The 25,106-nt window shown below is 41.9% G+C and overlaps 1 protein-coding gene across 3 annotated transcripts in view; it reads right to left on the reverse strand.

Moving 5' to 3' along the window:
* Nucleotides 1–25,106, reverse strand: part of RBM20 (RNA binding motif protein 20) — a 101,555-nt gene that overhangs the window by 12,174 nt on the left and 64,275 nt on the right. The window contains exons 2-10 of one of the 3 annotated variants that reach the window (XM_077182892.1): nt 14,009–15,188; nt 12,315–12,376; nt 12,066–12,157; nt 11,628–11,719; nt 7,688–7,831; nt 6,634–6,765; nt 4,752–4,831; nt 3,260–3,941; nt 1,324–1,422 (exon numbers count right to left, since the gene is read on the reverse strand). In XM_077182892.1, the coding sequence (XP_077039007.1) occupies nt 1,324–1,422; nt 3,260–3,941; nt 4,752–4,831; nt 6,634–6,765; nt 7,688–7,831; nt 11,628–11,719; nt 12,066–12,157; nt 12,315–12,376; nt 14,009–15,188 (2,563 nt within the window). Of the gene's footprint in view, nt 1–1,323; nt 1,423–3,259; nt 3,945–4,751; nt 4,832–6,633; nt 6,766–7,687; nt 7,832–11,627; nt 11,720–12,065; nt 12,158–12,314; nt 12,377–14,008; nt 15,189–25,106 lie in introns of all 3 variants that reach the window. The other 2 variants (XM_077182891.1, XM_077182893.1) reach the window with 2 other exon arrangements.

Raw genomic sequence — 25,106 nt, forward strand, 5'->3', positions numbered from 1 at the left:
CTTGATATGGCCATGTCTAACTCCTCTTGTGTTTTAGTTTCGAAGTGTGATATGCCTTGGTGCTGTGATTTTAAATCTTATGCACAAGGACAAAAAATCTCTTGAATTATCACATAAACTTCTCTTTGTGAAGATTCTGTAACTGTCTTGGGGATTGCAGTCTCTCCAGTCCCCTGCTTCTCGCTTTTCTGTAAGCAGTAGAGCAAGGCACAATGTGTTACACTTTGTTATGCAATTGATGCTACTATATGATCCCCTTCCTCTGCCTCCTTCTCAGTGCAATGAAAATATATTGAACCCCATTTGAGCCACTGTGGCTTTGACTCTTTCCTGGACCAGGTCCTTTAAATTCACATAGTGACTGAGAAAATATGGCTTCCTTCTACAGTCATTTCCTTCCACCAGCAAGATCCCTCTGGCAGGGACTGTGCTGGGAGCCACTGGCCTAAACTTTAGGAAAAAGCAGGTTTACAGTTATACCCCAAAGCACATATTCTGAAATACCTCATATGTGCAGTTTCAGACGTACAGGACTTAGGCACTAATAGTGGACTTGAGAAGTCTTAGAATTAAAAGGTATACCTTACTTTTAAGACACACTTGCATCTTAGATTTCAAATCCCAGACTCCCTGTGTACACACAATCTATTAATAATCTGTATTCTCCTCCTGTTTGGCCATTCCCACACTTCCCCTCCTAGAATCCTAAAACAGCATGAAAACTCTGTGAGCTGGCACTGCTCTTGCCAGGAGATCAGTTTTCTGCAGCAAGAGATATCAATATCTTCCATATTTGACCATCAACCCATGACCCTACAGAAATGAAGCTGGAGGAATTCCAGGGACATTGCTGTCCTCGATTGCAATGCAGCAGTAGGGGTGCTGTAAAGGCATTATTTAATTAAAACCAGAAACAATCAGAAGACTGCTATCTATAGTTCATAAGGCCAATGTTCTAAAAAGTATTCATCTTAGTCCCCTCTTTCCCCACTAACTGACCACATCTCCTATTTTTGGGCACGGTTTGCAAAGTTACCCAGTTCACTTGAGCATACATTCCTCACAGCTGCCACTGCCAAGCGCTATGTATGTGAAGCAATGTACATGAGCAAAGAGTAACTAAAAAAAGAGTTCTGGAGACTTCAGGAAAAGCTGTCCCTTAAAGCAGAGGTCAAGATAAGGCAAGCTAATTTAGACAACCTCCTTCTCCAACCCCTTTATGTGGTTTTTCATGAGGGGTTAATATTTCATTTGGGAGAATGTTCTACCAAACCTGAGGTTTCAATCATTTTCTCAAAGAAGCTACACCAACGTGTCACCAACCTTCTCTTTCCTTGTGTTTTCCAGAATCTCTTCAGATTCTTTTCCTTGTTTATTATCTGAAGGTGAGCTCTTCACTGGAACTTGCTCCTCTTTTTCAAGCTAAAATAAATACATATACATGTATACAACACACAGTGGTGCTCTAGTATGTTTCTATTCTGGGTTTAGAGAAGCAAAGTCACTCACAAGGTCACATTCTTTATTTCTAAAGTTTATGCAAGTCAACTAGGCTGTGGGAAAAGACCCAACAATAAATTCCGTTAGCAGAGCTGTACAAATAAGAATTAAGAAAAAGAATTTTAAATGAAATTAGAGGTGTAATTTATATCACAGAATTGGCTGAAAGACAGGTGGGGGAGAATGTCAATTCATTAAAATTTCCAGCCTCCACTCTTCTGTTCTCTACCCACATTTGTTATGTTGGCTCAGATGTGGTAAGGAGAGCAGCAGTGTTAAACTCTGCAGAAGACCTCGACTGTTTTGTTTATTGACACAGGACCAGTTGAAAATGGAATTGGTTGTACAGTTCATACTTGGGAAGAGCAAAACCACAATACTACCTTGTATTTAGTAAAAGGGGGACAAAGCAAAAGTGAGTCCAAGACATACTAAGCTATTTTTTCCTTTAAAAATAAATTACTAGCAATAGTCCCCAGAGAGGTATGTCTTTAGCAAAGCCACTGTAAAACAACTTGGAAAACATGCAGAGGAGTGTGATTTAGGATGTTGTCTGACATTTCTCTCTGACGTCTCCTCCCAAGGAACCACACATCATTGTAAAATACCAGCCAAAGGAGAAAGATGATAAAAGGTGGTACAAACATGCTTCTCTATGGCATGAGGCAGTGCTGCTGCTGGTTACAGACTAGTGAGTTACAAATCGAGGAAATTCCACCAACTCAGCCCCACAGGAGAAGAAGGTCAACTGGAAACAACCGACAATGGCCCTGGCAGCACAAAGCACAAGCAAGAGATGGAGCCCTGGTCAGCCAAGCACCTCTGCAGCCTCCTGTGCCAACAGACCTGGGGGTGGATGGCAGCCGCTATCCCTGGGGGACTCCAGGGGTGGCAAGGTGGCCAAGAGCCAGTAACCAGATCCCCAAGGGGTGGGGATGTGAGTATGGGCTGTACTGAGACTGAGCAAATGACGTATCTGGATGTGTTCCCCCTCCTACCTCTTCCCAGTGGAGAATCAAACCCACAAACATTGCCACTTTACCACTGGAAGTATTTCTCCAGAGATTGCATAATTTTATAGGTGAGCTGATTCAGTGGTTTCTGTCATGGGAAGAGATTTCTGCCAGAACATTGAAGGGAGTGGTGTGAATTATCCCTGCCAGCCACAGTTGAGGGTAGGCACACATGATTAATTGCTCTGTTGAGTTATCCAGAAAGAAATGTTTCTCATTAAAAGTTCATTCCCCATTTTAGTAGTATAGCAACCACTTCCCTGTATAAATACTGTGCACCTCTGTAAAATATCACCAAATTTCCAGATAACTCAATCCTCCTCACTGGCAGCAGAAGCAGGTGATGGATGCAGAAAGAGCAGCTATGGGGCATTCTGCACAGAGTTAAGAGGAGGACAATTGCCTCTTCACACACAGCCTGCATGCAAATAGCAGACTGACACTTGGTTTCATTTTCAGCTGTCTGCCCCATCCCCTCATTTGTTACCCAAAGGTTCTATGCTAGACACAAAATGATAATGTCCATATATGCACAAGACTGGAATAGATCTGCATGGTCTGGGCAAAAACATGGACAAGATGGCCTCCCAAGACTTCTTCTATGACTACATTCCCTAATTTTATAATGGAAAAACATTTCATATTGCTGGCATCACACCCACAACAAATTCTTTAAGATATTTCAGAAAATGTATTACTTCACCACTTACACATCTTCTTACATATACTTTTAGATCTCTATTTACCTCGTTCTCAGGTGGTTTGGTTTCCTTTACATCACTGCCTTCAGCAGTAGCATCTTCTTGGTCTTTTTCAGCTTTCTTCACCTTATTCTTATCACTTTGTTTTTGCCTGGAGCCCTCAGATGCTTTGCTGTGCTTCTGTTCAGCTGCCTCCTCCCTGGCAGTGTCCTCACTGTAAGAATGCCTGCGTTCCCTTAACTTTGCCTCTTCCTTCCTCTTAGATCTCCCAGGTAAATCTTGCAGCTGCCTCTGAAACTTGTCCGATTTTGACTTAGAGGATTTTCGGTAATAGTCATCTTCCCTGTTCTTGTAGCCAGACAAAGGGTGAAGGGACCCAGGGGAACCAGTCTTTAAATATTTTTCTCGGTGTCCTCTGCCTCCTTCAAGCCGTTCATCCAAATCAAACTTGTCCAGTTGTCGGGAATAATGTTTCCTCTCGTGTACCCACGTGTCAGTCCTGTCCCTCTTCTCGTCCCCATTCTCTCGCCATTCTCTGCTATCTCTTTCCTCTTCCCGTCGAGAGTAGGGGGACTGATCCCACGCGTCTCTCCCATTTCCCCAGTCGGTCCTGCTGGTCCCCAGCGGGCTGTGCGGTGAACTGCAGGAGGTGAAGCTGGGCGTGTGGGACCGAGGTGACAGCGAGCGGCTTATGGGGCTGCGGGAGCGGGGCCTCTCAGTGCCGTACCTGCTGCAGGGGGAAAGGCAGCTACTGTAACTGGCTGACCCACTGCTGTCTACCAATTCTTGTACACTGGGAGCTCGTGGGGACTGCCCTGGGGACTGTGGACCTGAGACCCCAGGCCTTTCACAGACATTCACTGCACAGCTGCAAGCAGTGAACAGGAGAAAAGGCAGTGTCATAGCCACTGAGCTTAACTAAATCCCCACAGAACTGTCAAGCATATATTCATTCATTCTTAAAAGCATCTCATAAGGGTTTAGCATTAAAAGCTTATAATATGTTAATACCTTTACAATGACCCTAATGTATATACCCTTAATACTCACTCAGCTAGGGCATCTCTGACACAAAAGTGACAAAGGCCACCTGTTTAAAAGAGATGTTTTAGGACTGTGATTCCTCTCGCATTTTGCTGAAAGTTCCAGAAGTCAAAGAGATCAGAAATGTACCCAAATACATTTTAATCTGAACTGCCTCCTTCCCACTTGGTCTCAAAGCACCACCAGCCTTTATGCTTTTCAATCAACAGGGAGGAGAGTGGAAAAGTTTCATTTTTATGCTCTTCACATGCCAGACATACTTTCTGAGACATAATCAGTAGGAAAGAATTATTTTCATAACATGCACAGTTTCAATTGGATCTCATTTTACAGGCCCTGTACCAACTATTGAACTATATAAAAATATATACTATTTTATAAGTGAAATCCCAATTAGGAAAGCAAATTAAATACAAGAGGGAAGCATACAGACAATGCTCCTTCTACCTGTAGATTTACAGACTTCCAATTCCAAACTTTGGAGAAACTTTACCTGTCCACTTCACGCAGCAGATCCCTCTCCCTCTGTGAGTGGATGTCCTGGATTATAGCAGCCACATTTTTACCTGGTTTCTAATAAAAACAAAGACATTGTTTAGCATGCTGCTCTACTCTCCAAGTGATACAGGTGATTTGTCCTTCAAGAAACAGTATCCATGCTTCACTCAATTATTCTAGAACTAGAAATACTTAGTTTCAGGGTTGTGGTTACACTCTCTTTTGCAGTTGCCTTCTCAACAGCACGATCAAAGCAGTAAAATGATACAAACGGAAAATTTGCTCCATTACGTTGTAGCAGTCTCTCCTCATATTTGGCTGCTCTAACAGGCTTTGCAAACCAGCTTGTTTTCAAACCTTGTTACACAATCACTACAGAGCATTTTCTAGGAAACTGGATCTAAGAGGAAACAAACCAGACAATTTTTCTGATACAGAATCAAATATGTACAGCAGCCTATCTCTGATCCTCTAGGTATGAACTGCCTTCTCTTGATCTCAGAGTTATTCATTCTGGATTATAGCTCTAAAGGACTATGTTTAGACAAGGAGAGCTTCAGACAAGCTAAGTGCAAGATGTATCCTGGGGTGTTGATTACTCCTAGGTAGGATGCCCTACACAGGCTGGAGTGCTCACAATTCCTCAAACACTTGGAGCACACACAGATGAGCAACATAATCATGCAGGACCTCAGCAGTTTGTAGCAGTATATGCTAGTTCATGCATATTTCCTTCTTGGTATTTTTATTTGCTTTCTTTCTTTTGCAAAGCAAAATAATTCCATGACCTGAAAAACTGTAATTGGAAAGGCAGAAAAATCTTCCTGGAATCTAGGCAAACTATCACATTCTCCTGGGTAACTCCTGCCTCTCTTCAAGATGCACAATCTCCACCACCAAACATCTGAACCCCTCCCTGTGCCACATTAGGAAAGCCTGCCCTGATTTATGAACTTTTGGCAGCTCATTTTAAGTCTCCTTAAGCTAGTATACACATACAGGAGAGAAAGAGGCTTTCTAAAGGTCAAGCCAAACTATCCGAGTTCCTTTATTTTTTTTTTTCCCCAAGGCTCATAAAGGACTCTTAACATTAAATTGGAACATTACAGAGCTGTTCTACAAAATAACTTTGTGCTGTGTTAGGTAATACAATATGGAGCTCTTAAGCTCTGCATTGCCAGTTCTGGTCCAAGTCACCATGAAATAAAATTACTCTCTTAGCATTACATGACAGTATATAAGCCTCTATAAATACTTTCACAAGAGCAGTGATCTCTGGACATCACTCAAGTGTCCAGAACAGAAGTGTCACACACTCTACAGAAAGTCTAAATAATATTGCTCTGGTTTGACTTTGTGTTAAAAGAAAAAAAAAAACCTCTTGCTTTATAACTTAGGTCATTCACAAGAAATAAAAAAAAAAAATCATTATTGTGTTTAATCCTGTTACCACTGCTTGGTGTCAAGACTGCTATGGCTCAGGCATGGAAGCAGTGAAAAAAGTATTGTTCTGGGCTTAATGCCTAACTAAAAGGATAGAACCATCTTATTTTCGCTGACATGTTGTATCTTACACATGGCTGTGTTTTAGATCTTTCTTAGACCAAGGAGTCTGCTCACAAGGAAGTTCAGAAGGGATTTTTGAAATAATGGTATGAAAGGATCATAGAAAATAGGGTCTCTTCCAAGAGTTACAATTTAGAATAAGAGCAAGTGTAAAAAGATCAATAATATACACTGCTTAATTTATCTTTATTTCTTTTCCCATCATATTGAAGCATTAATTAGAAATCAGTAATCAGCAAGAATCTTTTAAAATGTATTCTCCAGATGTGCCATGGAAACTCATATAATTGGATCAAGAATGACCATCTTACCTTCAGCTGTAATTCCTTGTATCTTTTAGACATCCTAATAAGTAACTTGTCATCATTTATCATAGCAGGTTTTTCTTTGTAGTACTGTACCATGGCTTGGGCTGCTTCACTGTAAGCCATTTCCAGAAAGGCCTAGCACAAATGGAGACAACTTTACAATCTATTACATAATTAAGAATACAAAGTAAAAGAGAGAAAAGGCAGCACAATAAATTTTCTCTGGATGCTTCTCATACAAAATGTCTTGATAGTACAAAATTGGGTAGCTTTCCAGGCCTGAAGCTGAAATGATAATACTCAGTCCATTTCTCATCCTTTCTTAAATTGCAAATAATGGTTTCAAACCAGCTATTAAAGCCAATATGTCACCCTAGAAGACGGTTCAGTTAAAAATGAAATGACTGGTATCTATTCTTCCTTGACTGGCAGTGTTCAAGGCCAGGCTGGATGGGGCTCTGAGCAACCTGTTCTAGTGGAAAGTGTCCCTGCCCATGGCAGGGGGTTAGAACTAGATGGTCTTTAAGGTCCCTTCCTACCCAAACCATTCTATCATTCTGTGATTTTTACATATTACAACCTCAAACATTTTCCACCAGCATGGATTCTACATCCATCCATTTTGTCTGCTGTGAGAGAAGATATTCTATTCTTACCAGCTTACACCACTGGTACTTTAAGATACTTAGAGTATACTAAGCTACTATAAAGAATAAGAGAAGTCTGAAGTAACCCTAACAAATGGCTGAGAGAAGGCAGGAAGTAACTCACTTTTTAAAAAAATTAGAAGTAGAAGTTGAGTTTCACAACACTTTTTCATTGAGATTGCCAGGATTTTTAAACAAGAACTTGTTTAGATGTGGTCATGTTTACATCCTCATCTAATTCAGTGACCACCAACTTTTTTTTCACTTTGAGAGCAGACTTCATGTATTTAAGTTTCTATTACTAAATCAGAGGTTTCCCCCCAAAGACTCTGTCCTCATGTTTATGTCTTCATATCTTTATGTCTTTATGCCATCAGATGTCAACACTGGTAACCCCCAATGTACAGTACCTGATTAGTAGATTTCATGAGGATATAGTTGGTGACCTTTCCAAATGGGAGGCCCAGGTTAATGACATCATTCTCTGTGCAGCTTCCCTCGGGGAGGTTGCAAATGTGAACAACTCGACCCAGTGTAGATTTCCTCTGGGGAAACTGGGGGAAAAAAACCCAACTCAGACCAGTTTTTTTATGTTAGATATTCTTTCCACTGGATAACATCTTACATTTCTGCAAAAAAATTAAACGCTCTGCTCACCTGCTATTAAGAAAAAATATTCTTTAAAATTTGCATTTTACAATCCTGGTTTAGAAGTACAAATGGAAATGGAAATGTTTAGCTGCAGTGCAATGTAGTCTCCATCCCTGGACTTTGCAAAGTCCAGAGAGGATTTCTAGAAGGCAGATACCTCCTTCAAACAGGATCAACAATACTCCTGCAAAAACTAACTACTCACTGCAGTCCTTGCTGATTTTATGGATATTGGAAATCACTACATGGGTGTTCAGGATAGCAGGGACTAAATTTAAATCCTTCTTCATGGAACACACTGGGCCTGGGGTAAAAGTGATCCCACCTGACTTGTGAGAGGACACACAGCTGTACCTGGGGTTAGAAAACCTGCTACTTCCCCCTGGGGGCACAATGAGCAGTGGAGATGCAGAGAGGCAGAGCTCCCAAACTGGGCTGGCAAAGGCACAGAGCACTGGAGTAGTGATCACTTCCCAAGGGTGGAAGTCTATTTTGGAGTGCTGGGGCAGTTGCGAAAGAGCTGCCCATCTCCCTGGCATGGGAAGCAGGCTCTACACTCCCTGTGCAAAAGGCATCAGCCAGAGAGAATGTTAATTTACCATAGCTAATGACAAGCAAAACGTCACTCACACAGGATTAAATCTTTCCAGACTACCTCCATGTTTATGAACTCTCCATTGGGATTTTACTGAAGAAGTAACTCTACCTTCAGTTAAAATTGTGCCATTCAAGGGAAGATGCAAATCATGTAATCTTGTGGGATCAAGTTCACCAGAGCCATCACAAATGTTTGGCTTGTCAGCAAGTTCACAAGCTACAGAGCTAATGTTATCTTATTTACACCTCCATCCTGTTGCCTTCCCTCCAGACTTCACCACTTAACCATTTCTGTATTTTTGCTGCATTAGAACCCTGCATTACACAGTGATCTGCTACTGAGATTGCATCTCACAGAGCTTACTCAGGTGCATAAGGTAAGTCAAAGAGAAGTGCAAAAGTCCAGAAGTTAGGTTTTTATTCTGGCAGAAAAATAACAAAGACCTGATCCTGAAAAAAAGATGAAGCAATTCAACTCCAATTGAACAGAAAAGGCAGTGATGTCTGCACACATCTGGCAAGGCAGCATGTAGCACAGAGTAGAAGAACACTACTACAGCTAGAGGAAAAGGAAACATCAAATGGAGTCCCATTGTAAGAACACTCCAGGTCACCAATCACCTTCTGTTTGTTTTGTTAGATCTGTTAAAAAGATGATATGTAAGAGTCTATTGGACTCGAAAGGCTCAGCTCTTCAGAGCCTTGGCTCCAGAGCCCACGTTCCCACACACAGCCCTCAGTACATTAAATCAAACAACTGTAAGACATTGCCACTTCCCCACAATTGGCAATGGCTTAAATGAAAATGCTATGCCATAAACCTGCTGTAGTTCTTGATTAAGAAGTGGTCACATACTCGTGCCAGAAGTCAACAGGCTGCACCAAGCAATAATCTTGTCAGCTGATTGCAGTTAAACTGGATCCATTCATTAAACAGAGCTGTAAATCATGGCCAGAAAAGGAATATACACCTTCCATATCTACAATCAGGAAGTTAGAGGAGCTGTTGCATGCCAGGTGTTGCATGTAATTTTCAGTAAGACTCAAAGTTAACTTTCTTAGCAACCAACATCTGCCAGGGGTTACTAATGCAGCTGCATGGCTATTAAAAAAAACAAGTCTAATAAAATATGTACAACAGCAAAATGCACCTCATACTATTTACAATATTACTTCACCTATCCAATTTGGTGATTTTTTATTACAGCTGTTTTCTTACATTTGTTGTTGTTGCTCCTTGCTTTTCAAATTCTTTATCCCTTTCTTGAGCTTCACATGAAATTTTTTCTAAAGATAGTAAGAAACTGCCAATCTCATCCCTCCAGTGCTAATGGCTCACCACGCCCAAGTGAAGACTGGTAGCACTTGCCTTTTACAGAGGGATAGAGTTATTTGCAGATGGACAGCACAGAGCAAGCTCTTCCAGAAATCTGAACACTTTGTTTATGATTACATGCAGGGTCAAGTGTAATCTCCTACTGCTCAGTTAAATGGCAGCAGCTTAGCTGAAAGTGAATACTACCATGCAAAGGTGTAATAAATTATAAGCCACCTGGGTTGCAGAGTGAATGACAGCTGGCAAACTCAGTCTTAACACCTCTAATATAGCTCCCTGTTCATCCAATAGGCTTCTGAAGAAAAAAGGGATTTACAGCATCCAGGAAAATCAAAGTTATTGTTTCTTTTATGTCTCAAAATACTGCAGGTCATTCAGAAGAGGACTTCTTCAGGCAGCTTAAATGATAAATAGTGACAGATTCTAAAGCGAAATGACACTGGTATTAGCAGTGATTTCATTTGTTGCGAAGTTGACAGACATGATGAAAAGGAACATTCCTCTGCACCCACTACTAGTCCACCTCTGACCTTGGAGGCAGCTGTCATGAGCAGCTCTGCTCTTTGCTGGCCTGCACTCACAGTGCCTGTGACAGGCAGAAGCTGAAACCCCTTCAAATAACCTCTTGCACAGTAAAACTGCACTGTAGAAAATTGGCCGGATTAAGGGAATCTGGGTGAACTTTCTGCAAGCAGTGCCTGATGTGAACTGGAGTGCCACAGGGACACAACTCAGCCTGGCTTTTCTGAGTGTCTGAGACCACATCAGGAGAGATATATACATAAAAGTTAACAAGGTGAAAAGTTGAACCCCTGGATTATTGCTGCTATTCCATCAACGCCCTAACATAAGTCTTTGGTGTGCCCAGCTCTAGTTGTAGCTTTCTGAGATGAGTTTCATTTTATGAGTTTCATAACCCTAACAACTTTGTATTTTCATTATGAATATGGTTTGCTTTTATTTGCCTTTTTTTTTCTCTTTTAAAATGTTTCTGCTTTGTCTTTTAATGTTGGTTCTTTTTTCTGGCATTTTTTGACTACAGAACTAGGAATTCAAGTGTGCATTAGAGCAATATAAAACTGGGTACCTGTGCTGAATGCAGGGCAGGGACTAATAAACCTAAACCATGGAAGGCTCCACATCAAAACAAACTTGCTGAAAGGCCACCAGTGACAGCAGAGGATGTAAATACTACATTAAAATAAACTAAGGAAAAGCTAATCGAGTATAATGAACTGATCTGGGACCTCCAGGAGAATAATAGTGAAGCTGCAGCCACTGTCTTTGCCACTGTTGCTACCTGGGAGAAGGACCTCAGTGTGAGAGAGGCAGAGAGCAATTGCTACAAATAACCAGAGAGACAGAAGGTTGCTTGATGGGCTCAATATTGAAGGTAACTCAAAATTAATCCAAATCTTCATTCCAAGCTGAAACTGACCTTCCTGGGTCAAAAAGTCTCAGGTAATGGGGGAAAAAAGTCAATGGAAAACACAAACCTATTTACCAACCTCCCCAGATATCTGACAAGCAAACAACTGTTAGTACTGGAAAAAACAAAGCAAAACAAAAACTACAACCAAATTCATATTTGGTCAAAATCAAAAGCATAAAAGAACTGCGGGGAAATTGAAATAACAGAGTGAATATTCAGACTACTGCCTAAAAGAAAGCCTTCAGGGTTTTAATTCCAAGTAAGCAGAAGTGGCTTCTACAAGAATCTTCTACAAGAAACACAGACATCAATTTGCTTAGGTACTCACTCTTACCCCTGATGGAGGAGAAGAAAATGTAGGACCTGGCTGGCCAAAGGATCTTGCTGGTGTAGCGATAAAAGATGCGCCAACATTTGGTGGATAATCTAAATAATGGATTACACAAATTTCATTAAATCTTGGCTCATATTAATTGCATTAATGTGCTCAGTAAACAATGCCCCATTTCCACAGTAAATAATTTCATAGTCTCTACATCAAATTATACACTGTTTTGTTGTAGCATGAAAACAAGTTATTGTTTGAAAGAAAAATAAATTCATATTTCAAAGGGCACAGTATTGGCTTCCATTTTTTTTGTGCACAATTTCTCAAAATTTTTCCTTTGAAATTTTTATCACATTTCATTTTAAAAACACAGTTCTCCTCAGAGACTCATTTCCCTTTCAATTAAAAAAAGTGTTTTAAACTAGTGCATATGCAATCATTCACCTTCGATACTAGATGGATTGAAAACTGCTGCATTATTTGGCGATAAATGCAATGTTCCATCTGCTGAGCTTAACATACACCGGATACCAGTGCTGGAAAAGAAAGAAAAGAACTTTAGGGACATGCATGATATACCAAAAATATTAAAGCTTCATTGTTAGGCAGTAAATTCCCAGTGGAAAACCACTCAAGTAAGGGATACTCTGTTAGCAATTCAGTTTGAAGAATTCACTTTAAAATAATACTTACTTATCTGAAAAAGCCATACATTTTTGAATGTGAAGACTTCCCTTAATGTGCTGATCCCAGTCCTATGTTGAAACAAAGAGATGATGAACACAGGAAAAATCCTGAGACAAATTTACAAAAGATTATTCTTCCATTCAGTTTGTTCTAAAAACCTTGTTCTAAAAACAATACTGAGATGCTGAAGATCAAACCATGTGATGTCAGAGCCAAGCACACCTTCAACCAATGCATTATTTGAATGTTAAATTATCCATTATTTTACAAAAGGAAACCTTCTCTGTATTAGATTTTAAATTCAGTGTATTTCTAGTAATGAAGTTATTTCAGTCTTGCTGAAGACCTCATCCTGCAAAGTGCTAAGCACCTTCAATTCCTGCAATGTCCATAAAGAACTTGTTCGGTATTCAAGGCAGCCAGGACAGTGCTTATTATTTCACTAGATAAGCAACATTTGTCAAAGTACACTTAGCTTTTTACATTTGTATGATCCCATTGAGGCAGGGCATTAAACACCAACTAACAGATCTCCTGAAACTCACTGCAATGGCATTCTTCCTGCACTTTTTAAGTGTTTAATGAAAAAAAGAAATGCCCAGCATGCCCTAGACAGGGTCTGCTTCAGCCCAGCCCCACAAGCTGCAGTAACCAAAGCAAAACCTTTTGCAAGCAGTTGTTAAAAGAGGAAAAAGGTGAACATGAAAGCAAATATGTTCAAATATCCCAAATCCCCAGGGTGTGTAGGGATCAGGTACTATTTAATCTGCTGGTCATTTTCTTTCTTACATATATGCTGTTGTAATTTTATTGTCAGGCCACCATCAGTGTGAAAATACATGCCTTTGTGGTTAGGTGCTGGTCCTGTGATGTGACAGAAAAGGTCATAAGGACTTGTTGAACAGGGCTCACCAGGAGGCCAGAACAACCATGGATGGCTGTGGGGCTCAGAGGGTCACTAAAGTGGCCTTCTCCAGACCTGACCTAAATAACGTGACCTACAACACACTGCCTGGGAATCTGGGAAGCTGTTTCTTGAGGGTGAGGTTGAATTTGGAGCTCCCTTGGCAGTATGAACAGAAAAGTGAGAGAGAGCACAGTCTGTACCACATGTGCTGAGCAGCTTCTTGCTTTCAGGTCAAAGTCCCTGGGGACCTCGAGACCTAAATTTTCTTGTGAGACACAAGGAAGAAAAATTTCCTACAGAGGAATAGTTAAAATAACTTTATCCAAAAATTGTGCTGGTTTGTTTAAACAACCTGCCTCCATGAGGCTGTGTTAGGGGGAAGCCTTTGGGATCAGAAAAAGAGAAGCAGATGAAACTACAGACGTGGGGTTGCAACACTGGCTTGAGTATCGGGGGGATCAGCTTCAAGCTCCTCCCCGCCTCACTCGGGGCCCATGAGATGAGCAAGGGCCTCGGCTCAGACCTCACATTTCTCACATCAGTGCTGTAATCTCACCATCTTTCACAGCAGCATGTGGAACAAAACCAGATCTCGAAGCCCCAGTAACTGCCATGAAACAGATGTACCATGCCCTCAGCAAAACTAAGGCCTTTTGTTTCTGCATCTCTCAGGGCACCTCTGTGGTGATGGACACTGGCACTGAGGGGTGGCAGGAGCTGGTGGCCAGATCAGTCACCTGATAGCCTGTCCAAGGGTCTGACCCGTGCCCAGGGACGCCCTCAAACCACTCACCTTCACATCGAAGATCTTCTTGTCGCACAGGGCGCAGATGTGGGGAAAGTGGAGAGGGGTCACGCCGCGGAGGTCGCCAAGCTGGTGCGGCGGCAGGGAGCGGGTGGGCAGGTCAGGCGTGCCGCCACTGCGCTCCTCCTTCTGCCTCATGCGAGGGCTGCCGAAGCTCTGCGCGCTGTGGTTGAGGCGGCCGAAGGCGGGGGGGGCGGCCGTGCTGAACTTTGTGTCAGGTGTCGGCTCTTCGGGGTTGTACAGCTCGTTTCTTATTTCATACTGCTGCTGACTCGCTGACGGCCACAGGCTGTCGCCGGGCATGAGGTCAGCCTTGTTTTGGCTGGGGAAATTAGGGATATTTTCCCACTGGTTGCTTGTACTGCTGCCATGCAAGACAGGGCCGGGATCTCCTTTCGGATGGGAGCCCGCGTGTGGGTTGCTGGGGAAGGCCCGTGCTGCACCGTGCTGTGCTGCTGCCCCGTAGGACTCCTTGGGAAACGTCGCTCCTGCCTCGTGCTGCAGCTGGCCGGGAGCCCCAAAGTGACTCTCATAGCGCGGCCCTGCTGCTGGGGTGGCAGTGTGGGTGCCACCAGCAAGGAAGCCATGCTGGCTGGACTGTTCCCCCTCCGAGGCGAATGCCTGAGAGGCGGCAGTGACGGCGTTTTGCTTGTTGTACTCGTAAAAGCCCCCTGCAGCAGTAGATGTGGAAGCACCTGCCTTGTTGAGACCCACCACCACGGGTTGCTGGCCGGAGGTCGGAGCCATGACACTTCCAAAGGGATTCATGACAATTGCGTTGGGCGCCTGGGCCTGGACGGCTCCCAGACCTCCCCCTGGGGCAGTTAAGGCCGGGCTCTGGGCAGGAAAGGCTATGCCACCAGAGGGGAACCTCGTTCCAGAGATGCTGGGCCCCTGGGGTGGGCCTGCGCTGTGGCCCTGCGGGGCACTCATCACCGTGGGGTGCCTCAGCTGGTTGAAGAGTGGCTGTGACATGGCCACTTTGGAGAGCACCTGGTTGAGGACAGTGGCAGCGGCCGGGTTGTTGGTGACAGCAGTCTGAGCCAACTTCAGCCTGTGGAGCGTGAGCTGTGCCTGGAGCTGCGCCAGCTGCAGGCTTGCTGGCGAGGGGAGCAGGGGGCTCGGGGCGCCAACAGAGAATGGACTCTTCTCCAGGAGCTTGGCAGCACTGCAAAGGATCAGCATCTGGGTTAGCCTACACCCACCTCCTGTGAAATCCCAGCATGGAATACACAGCTGCTGCCAGAGGTTTCGTGTATCCAAACTCAGGGAAAGCAAAGGCCATACAGGTCCTCCCACACCATCCCCAAATCAGCAATTTTCCCCCTTTTTTGCACTTCATGCTACCTCCAGCCCCCCTGCTGAGACATCACTGATCCTGATTTTGTGATACTGTCACAATAATAATTTGTGAATAATGATTCCCTTTCCCTACAAAGCAGGCAGATGTGAAGAAGAGGACATCAAATAGGATTTTAAAGCCAGCCCCACAGGTATTTCCCACCTAGTACATCTGGCTGCATAAAGCAAGAGAAAATATTCCACATGCATTTATTTTGTTTACAGTCCTTTTGTTATTAATCTGCACAGCAGCTTGTTCTGTAACAAACCCTATAGTTTTGCAAATGCAAATATAGAGGAGGAAAAAAACTGAATGAGAAGCAACTACAAACAAGCTGTCCTCAAGAGTTTTCCCTGTTCAGCTAGAATCTAAGACAAAATTTCTGCAGTGCCAGCTGGTGAAAATCAAGGTCTTTATACTTCCTAGAAATAAGAGGTACACTGAGCGTTGTCCTTCAAGTCTCATACATGGGATGAATAAATGACTGAATTGCCTGCTTGAACTCCAGAGCTGCGAAAACAGAAGATGAATTTTTCAGGCATATGGTGGTTCCTTGCTTTGGGAAACACCTTTGAGACATCTCACCAGTTCACAGCACCACCACCAAACTATCATTTTCATGCTCCTACTGGAAAAATGTTATCCTTCACTTTCCACCACCTCTGCTCGCAGACAGCACAGCTACTCATTGCATTACAAATGGCTGTTCATTCTGACAGTGAGAGCAGAGAACACTCATACACAGGGATGTGGTCCAAAGCTCAATTAATTTATATTGTAAAAATGTATTGAGTTTCAATTGAGGCCTTTCAAAGTAGCAGGAACCATGCATCAACCACCACGCAACCCTCACTGTTAATAATTGGCCAATTTGCTAAACTGCATGGATGAAGCTGTAGTTAATGATAAATGTCTTGTCAGCATGCTACATTTGAAAACCACAAATTAGGAAAACATCTGCTTAAATCCAAAGTATGACTAAGAGAAAATGAATGGGTTTCATATTTAACATTTAACTTCCACTAGCAACTGCAAGGCACATCTGTCTCCCAAAACACAAACCACTGTTGGGATAAATGCATCACTATGTAATGACACGACTCCCTGCCAGCACAGGCTGACACCAGTGCTCAGCTTCAGAGCTGAGGTGCCTTTTGTTTCCCCATGTGGTTTCCATCACTTACTCTCTGACTTGCACTTACAACCCAGTTTGCTGTAAATTTGATTATGGATGACAGTCAGTGTGCAAGTACAGTCAAAACAACATGGAGAGCCTCACAAACCCCAGCCCAGGAGATCCTGAGGATGCACAAAGCTGCTGAGGAGTGCATGTGGTGAGAGGGGCTCAACGAGCAGGGGATGCCACAATGGCACACACACTGTCATTGCCACCGGGGGCCATGGATGGCCCTGTGCCTAGGCTGTATTGTGCCACCAGCATCTGGAGTGTCCTGACTCATGGTGTGTTTTCTGGCATTTACCACAGGCCTGACAACAGTTTTATTTTATAGCTACTTACACCCTTTGTTCTTTAAGTAGCTGCAAAACTCTTTAAAAAACTTTTACAAAGCATGCAAATAAGATCTGCCCAGTGGTCTCAAAGAGAAAAGCCAGCAGCATATAATGTTTTCAGCGCAGGAGCTATAGATGACTCCTGTTCCCAGCAATCTAATTCCACAGTGCTGCAAGCCTACGCAGCAGTGTGCCTATCCCAACAGCTGCAGCCACTTCCCAGCTCTGGTGGTTACCTGCTGGACACAGGCACAGGCTCCCTCGCCAGAGAAACCACCTCACTTGACACTGCCACAAGCCCTGAAGCTGCCTCACCCTCCTCATATCTTGCCCAAGTTTGGAACATTGTTTCCAATAACCTGCACCCCCAGCTGGGCAATGCTTTGGGTGCTGCCTCTCCCCAGCTCCGTGCTTGCTCCTGGGATCTGCTGCTGGGTGTGGGGAAGGCAAGGCCAGGAGTGCCCTGCACAGCTGCACTGGAAACGCTCTGGCCACTTGAGACCAACAGCCTTTGGACCCTGCTGTGGAGCAGGGCAGCACCCGCCCCCTGTGCCTGCTGGCTTCATCCCTGGATTGCAAGCCAACAGTCCAAACCAAGGAAAGACTGGGGCTGCAGAAAACCTTACCAAAAATGAACCCATTGTATGGTATGTTGAATACCATATGGTCTCCATACCATATGGCATTCAACCATTCAGTTGTATGAAGAAGCCACAGCCTCCAATCCACTTAAGAGAGACACAGAATAAGAGGGAACAGTTGCTCCCACGCACCAATAGGTTTGGGAATGGCCAAACCTTCAAAATCCATTTCTATTATGAATTTCCAGATTTCAGGGTGTTTCTGGTTGCAAAATTTATCCTCCCACAGCAGAAAAAGAATATTTTATCATCTAACCAAGGCAAAGAAGGAAGTGCTTGTTCTTGGGTCAGTGAGAAAGCAGATATGCAGAGAGAGGGTTGGAGAAGAGCCGTACATAAAACATATTTTAAAGAGATACTCAGATTTGAGGATTTCTGTTCTGTTGTGAAATACACAACGCAAGAGATACACTGGGCCAGCGTGCACAGCTTTGAAAGTTTCTTTCTTTCTATCCTACTATCACAATGTTTATGTATTGGATAACATAATTTTGTAAATAATCTTGCTACAGACTTACTGACCTGCTGGAAAGTGCAAACACAAGGTGAGGATAGCACTCAGCTAAGGTAGTTTGTGGGTGTCATTCCCCATTTGGACATACCTCCCACCCCCAGCTCATCCTCAGGTTACTGCAAGGCAGCCCCCACCTGCTCGTGGGGGGTCTCTGCCACAAGATGATTGAAAGCAGCTGAATGAAGCTCTCATTCTGCATCAAGCACTCGGGGAATTGGCCTGCGTCAGACACAGTTAGCTCTATCCCGCGCAAAACATTCCCGATTATAAGGTCAGCAATGTAAAAAGTAAACAGAACTTATTCTCTGCAATTATTTATTTAACACCCGCTGTACAGCTGGCCTACACCAGCACCACTAGGAAGGCCAGAAATGGTCTTTCTTTGCTGAAATAATGGCAGGCAGGAGTGCTGCCACACAGTTTTGACAAAGAAATCCATAGCCCAGACAAGTTTTCACACAGTTCTGAGAGACGGGAGTTGAAATTGTACATTGATATCGCAGCACTCACAATGGGATTAGCAAACAATGGCAAGGTCATATCACCATAAATCAATTCAGCCCACCTGCTATCCCTGTAATCTTTATTATGCTTTCAGTATCCAGGAACAGTGTCAGAGGTAAGGTATCTAGATGGCTGGATTATTTGAGCAATCCTGTCTACAAGAGTGATGAAAAGGTTGACCACAAAACATGTCTATTAGAACAGACCAACAACCTGGAGCTTGATTTTCAACTGACAAAACTAAGGGTTTCAAAATGCTGCCTAGCACCTTTCAAAATTAGGAAAGAAATAAAAAATCTGGACTAATAAATTAATCACTTGAGTTGCAACTACTTATATATTCACAAATATTTGAAATGCTGCATAAGGTGTGAATTTGAATACTTTAAAAAAACCCCTAAGTCATAGCACTGCAGAATTTTTCTTGTGTCTTCCATGAATCTTGCATATATTCTAAGATTTTTGCATTCCCTCCCCAAGACACATCTATACATGTAATTACACCTACCTGTCAAAATATTCGCATGAGAAATTTTTAACAATTTTTGTTCCAGAGTGTGCCCTTTTTTTTCCCAAGCAGTCAGTATTACTATGTTAAAACTTCAGAATTAAAATGACAAGGACATTAACATACCCAAGTATCCTAAATGCATCATCACTCTGCACTAGTACAGTATTAGATTTAAATGTGTGCAGTAGCATGCTGGTTTTTCTAAAGCTGCTTCTGAATCAGTTAGCAAACTTTAAATTAATGATTCAGCATTCCTGAATACATCACACAGAATCATCTCTTAATTATGCAAGCACAAAATCATTCTGTTATGCAGAAAGGTGAACATATCTCTTCCCTGTAATGTATCACTTATGAGAAAAATATAGGGCTGCCTTCTCTAAACTCATCCAAAACAATTGCCACTGTACTAAAAAAGCAAATATGCCTCAAAAATATACAAATCCACTGCTTGACAATGAAGTTGGGAAGATATTAGGTCTAGATGTAGTTTTCAAATTAAAACAGGACAGAATCCAGCCTCTTGAACACAAGAGAACTGCAACATCATATTTCAAACACTGTTAGGAATAAAGACAAAGTTCAGCAAATTCCACAACATATATTACTTATAATAAAATTATTATAATTACATTTAATATAATGCTGTTTTGCTGATCTTATCAATAATACAGGGTCTATATTCACTTTTGCTTGTTGAATAAATCCAGCACTTATACCAACAGAGACTGGAGCACTGGTTAAAAAATGAACTCAGGAAATTTCTCCTATATCCTTGGATTGTTTCTGGCTGATATTAAGTAACTGCTCATTTTCCCTTCAGCTCCACAAGAAGTTGCTTTGTTGGGTTTTTTTGTTTAAGTAAAATGAATTTTTTGGTCATAAAAGCTTAGAAAGACTGCTGAAAGGAGAAAATCCTTCACCTTCATAATTTAAGCTCTGAAATCATCTACCACCAAACTTTTTTTTCCTGAGTTCTGGTTAGAAATGATAAAAAAAAAGAGATCATGTTTCCCAGTAAGTTCAGCTAATGATGGGGAGCACTAAAAACCTTAAGCTACTTTAATATGTGTATAAGCTGCAAGTAAAACCTTTCTTATCCCAAATAATGATTTCTAAAGCCTTCCATTACACTACTGAGAGAGGAAAATAAAACATCAGCCAATGTATACATGTGCTTTGCCAAGCGAGTTTTGCATGTTTGGCAATGCTAAACTCTACTAACTGGACAATTATCTAACCTAACAGTTATCTAGAAGATGAAATATAAAATGTTATCACAGAGCTGCTAACCCTGATGTTTACAAAGCTAATGGGAGTTAAGTGCTTGCCTCCTACCAAGAGTCCTTCTGCTCATGTTTTGGCTTGAAACTTTCAAGCCAAAAGGTTCTCTTGCCAGGCAATTTTCACTCAGAAAGGAACAAGATAAAGGGGCAAAACACAGTAGCTTTGTCTTGGAGAACAGTTCTTTGTTTTGATCACAGAAATAAAATTGGAAGTGATCTTAGAAGGATGGTTAGACCAGTTCCTGAAGCAGGATCAAGCTGAACTCAACCACTTGGGACATATTTATTTAATCTGCTCTTAGGAAGCTTGTTTGGTGGATATTCCATGACCTCCAGGGATAATTAATTGCTCAAATCCCCTTAATTTTATAAAACTCATTAGAAGCCTGTGGTGGCTGTCTGCTGACACCCTAAGCCCATCATCCCATGCTCACAGACAAGGGCTTCTCTTACCTGTAGCTGCTGATATCTTATCTTCTCTGCAATCATCCCAGTTCCCTTCTCTACACATTTTGTGTGCTTTGCACTTGTTTGCAAACCCCAGGCTGATTGCTTTTCTTTTTATATATATGTAAATATATATATATATATATATATATATATAACAGCACAGCCCTGTGGTTCCCTGTTACACCCAACCCCTTTCCTGAAGGGATATTGCCCAAATATGCTGGTTGGGAGGAATCTTGGGAGCTCAACTGGTGTGACCTCCCACACAATAAGGACTAGCTCAGTCCTTGCTTTTTTTGACTGTCCAAAAGATTAATTGTATCACAATTTCATTTTATCCTCATCAATATTGCATCCACATTAAGTCAGATCTGGTTTGTCAGGATTACTCTGAATTCCCATGGTGCCTCCAGAGCACTTGTAAACTCTCTCCTCTCAGCACCAATTTAATGGATACTTCGCTCACCCAAGTTATCAATGAAGGCATGAAGTAAACTAAGGATGTTCCAAATAAGGAAATTGTGGTGCGCTTTCCATTTGCTCTCCAAACACCAGTAATTCAAGGACATGTTATCCACCTTGAAGCTCTGCTTTGCATGCTTAGGAGACCATGTTTTTTCCTCCCTGACAGTCATTTCTGCTAAAAAAACCCCATATTTGCATTTGCAAGAATAAAAGGGTGGATCACCTCTGGTGAGACTGATTTCTCATTAACAACCCTTGCTCTATATTTCTGAGGAAGTTATCTCGGATTGTTGTTTAAAATCAACTATTTGTTCTGGTTTCTTTGCAACAACATTTGCTTCTGTTTCATTCTAGCTGCTTTCAGTTGCTGAATCCAGGACTATAGAAAACAGTTGGCACTTACAACACAAGAATAATACCAGGTACCACCAAGGTTTGTGCTGGCCATCACATTTCCTGTATATGTTACTCAGTACTTGTTTTATCCTGAAAATATGCTTCTTATATTGTGTGAAACTCCAGATTGCATACTGGGCTTATTTCTGCTTTCCCCCAAGCAATGCATCTCTCCATAAATAGTTAGGTAAAGTTCAGCTCTTTTCAAGTAAGGAACGTAGTCTAGCAAATGTACTACATAAACTCAAGACTCTAAGTCATTATTTCCAAAAGGTGGGAAAGTTTTCATATTGTTTCATGATATCTAAATTTTGTTTGATTTTGACAATGTCCCACAGTATGTCAAAGATGTCTCTGAGCATTAGTGCGCACAAAGGAACATTGGTTTATATTTTGAATTTCAGTAGGCAGCCATACTAATTTCTTTAGCTGTACTGCAAGCATCTAGCTGGAACTGCTTCCCAAGGAAATGCAATCCTTTATTTACTGAAAGTAAAGAAAAATATTTTTCAAAATTTATTTTAAATTTATGCTAAGACCTGTCAGAAATAGCTATAGCACCAGATCAGTGCCCTGAGTAACATGTTGCAAAGTTCTAAACTAGCAGAGAAATTGTCATAGTTTTGTGGAGCTTTCAGGGCTTGCTATGACAGTCTGGCAGTGTCATGCTGCCCATGCCTGTCTCCCCAGCACTCTTCCTGCAACAACTCTTATCAGCTAGGCTTCAAATACCCTTTACTGGCCAAAGTCCTGGTTGGTTGGATGATCCCTGCAAACCAGCATCCCAGCAGGGGTCCTGTAAGGAGGGGTGTTGAGGGACCCCAATAACTCAGGACCCCAACAGCCACGGGCCCTGTGCAGGTGGTGGTGTCGGGGTGCTGAGTGCTCAAACCCCTCCTGCTCCTGCCCCAAGCTGCCAACAGAACAGCACTGGGAACTTGCCTGGGACCAAGGAACACAGAAGGTCTTTTGGGGGATGAAAAGCAGGAGAAAAGGTGGTATGGACCATAATGCAAATCCACAGGGTGGGCAAAAAGGCAGGGACAAGGATTAGCATTGGTGAGCATTGGCAGAGCCAGGTAACTCTGTGGGAACAGGGCAGGGGCTCCAGCAGATGCACCCCTGCCCCGGAGCGCTGCCGCTCTGCCACACGGCTCCGTGCGCCCGGCGCTGCGCCCGGCCTCCCCTCGCAAAGAACACAATTCTGGGGGAAAGGATCTGGAAAGCTTATTTTAATGTAATAAAGAAAAGAAAATGCAGACTTTAAAAAAGAAAAAAACACGATTCAGAAATCCTTTAAAGGTTTTTACATGAACGCATAGACAAATGCCCAACCGAAAAATAATCCTTGACATATAGTATTTACTACAAGAGATATTACAGTAATATCTCACCACACCTCCTGCTAATGTGTTCTCTGCATGACAATGTTAACCACTACAATAATAATAAGTTTGAATGTATCAATATCTTGCAGTGCCTGGAGGCACAGCTGTTTTCATTTGTGTGTTGAAAGTAGGAGCCATAATGTGGTAGGCGGATAATTCTTCATTTGAATAAGCCATTTCTATTTCACAGTAACATAAGACAACATAAAAGCCCTTTTACCAAGGTAATATCTTCAGTTTGTAGACAGGAAAATGACATATAACTGTGGAAAGCATAGAGTACAAAGAAGAATTTTTATTTCTAAAGTAGCTTCATTTGTGTTCAAAGAAAGGATTGCCATTTGTGGGGGGGAAAAAAATTAAACTCTCGTTTTTAAATATTAGTGCCAATGATACATTTGAAAATTTTAATGAAAAAGCATATTAGTAAACTAAGTCTCTGGCAGGACACTACTGACACAAGCTACAGAAATCACATGCAAACCTGAGCTCTCCTGTTTGTATGCTAAGTCAGCTGAAAAGTGACAGCTTGTGACCACAAGTCACCCAGGAGCATCACAATCATTTCAGAATTAATCTAGTATCACCATCTCCCCTAAAAGCTGTTTACATGCTAGATGCTACTAACCAACATAGCACATGAGTGCAGGAGCAGAAATGCTGGAATTGCTCCTATCTGAAGGGGCCGACATGATTTACTTTTTCTTTACTGCTAATGTTGAAATGTTGGCAATTTAAAGTAATAAATTCTTTTAAAAACCCAACCAAAGCCCCTGAAGCTTCAGCTATTTTTCAATCAGATTTCTGATTAGAAAACCAGAACCTCTGTGGATTTCCTAAGATGTTTATATTACATGACTATATACTTCGGCCTATTTTTTGGTTTTCCCTTTATGCATATTTTAACACAACATAAGTGTTATAAATTCCTATTGTTTAGGTACTCTCACATGCTACTGGTGTACATAAATTATACATGAACCTTGTGAAGCCCCAATCTAATTCAGCTGTTACTGAAGCATGTTGTAAAGCCTTCCTGATTTCACTGTAACAAGAGCAATGCTTCTGTGTCCCTTTTTGGTTATATTTAATTTAAGCATAAAACATCAAATAAGTTTGCTCTCCTTCCATGATCTCTTTGAAATCAGCCTTTAATACTAGGCCATATTATTCACACGGTTAAACAGAAGTAATACGCAGGGTATTTTAGCCTAGAAGCTTTCATTATCTGTTTTGCAATGAATGTTGCTCACTGTTTTCTTTAATGATTCCAATTTCTATGCTAAAGAAATTTAATGTGAATCTTAAAAGATATATAAGAGGTTTTCTTTAGTTTTCTTATGTTAGAGGGCAACCGTTGTATGAATCAGACCTGAGCATGTTCCTTCTGGCAGAAAACAGCCTGTGCCAGAACTGTTGCAACTCTTTGGCTTTGAGAAGTTTAATTTATTGTCTTAAATAATAAACTGCCATTCAATCAACCTTGTGAAACAAAACATAAAACATGACTGTGCTTAAATCTTGAACAGGAACCAAAAGAGTTTTCCACAAAGGAAACAAAATTGGAAGAGGCATTTTGTATTAAATAACATCGATTATTTTGTTCTCTCTTTCTGTCTGCCTTCAGTATTAATTAGGAGTAACTGACAGTTAATATGCTCCAAGCTCTGCATGGTAAAATTGATTAGTATACTAAGACAGAAAATAAGAATCAGTTTTTGATGAAAAATATCAGGTTTCAGAGCACTGCATGTGGCAGCTGTAGGAAGGAAAAAGTGTGAAGATATTAACCTATCCCCAACACTGAGCTGGGCATTTGCCCACTCCTGCTGACAGAACTGTCAATGGAGTCGGCCGGCCACTACTTTTAGGTTAAGCACTGCCTTATTTCCTCTCAATTTTTGCTTGATGGTCTGTCCATTTTTACTATAAGCACATGCTCTGCTGAGTAGTGATTGTCTAAATGTCTATGGAGCTTACATGACTGAAGAAAAATAAGTTTTTACTTATCCCACTGGCCTGCACAGCAGATGTTACACCTTGTGTTATTGATGTATCTTTTAACTGCAAAACACCC

The sequence above is a fragment of the Agelaius phoeniceus genome, chromosome 9, assembly GCF_051311805.1.
Source record: "Agelaius phoeniceus isolate bAgePho1 chromosome 9, bAgePho1.hap1, whole genome shotgun sequence".
Lineage (NCBI taxonomy): Eukaryota > Metazoa > Chordata > Aves > Passeriformes > Icteridae > Agelaius > Agelaius phoeniceus.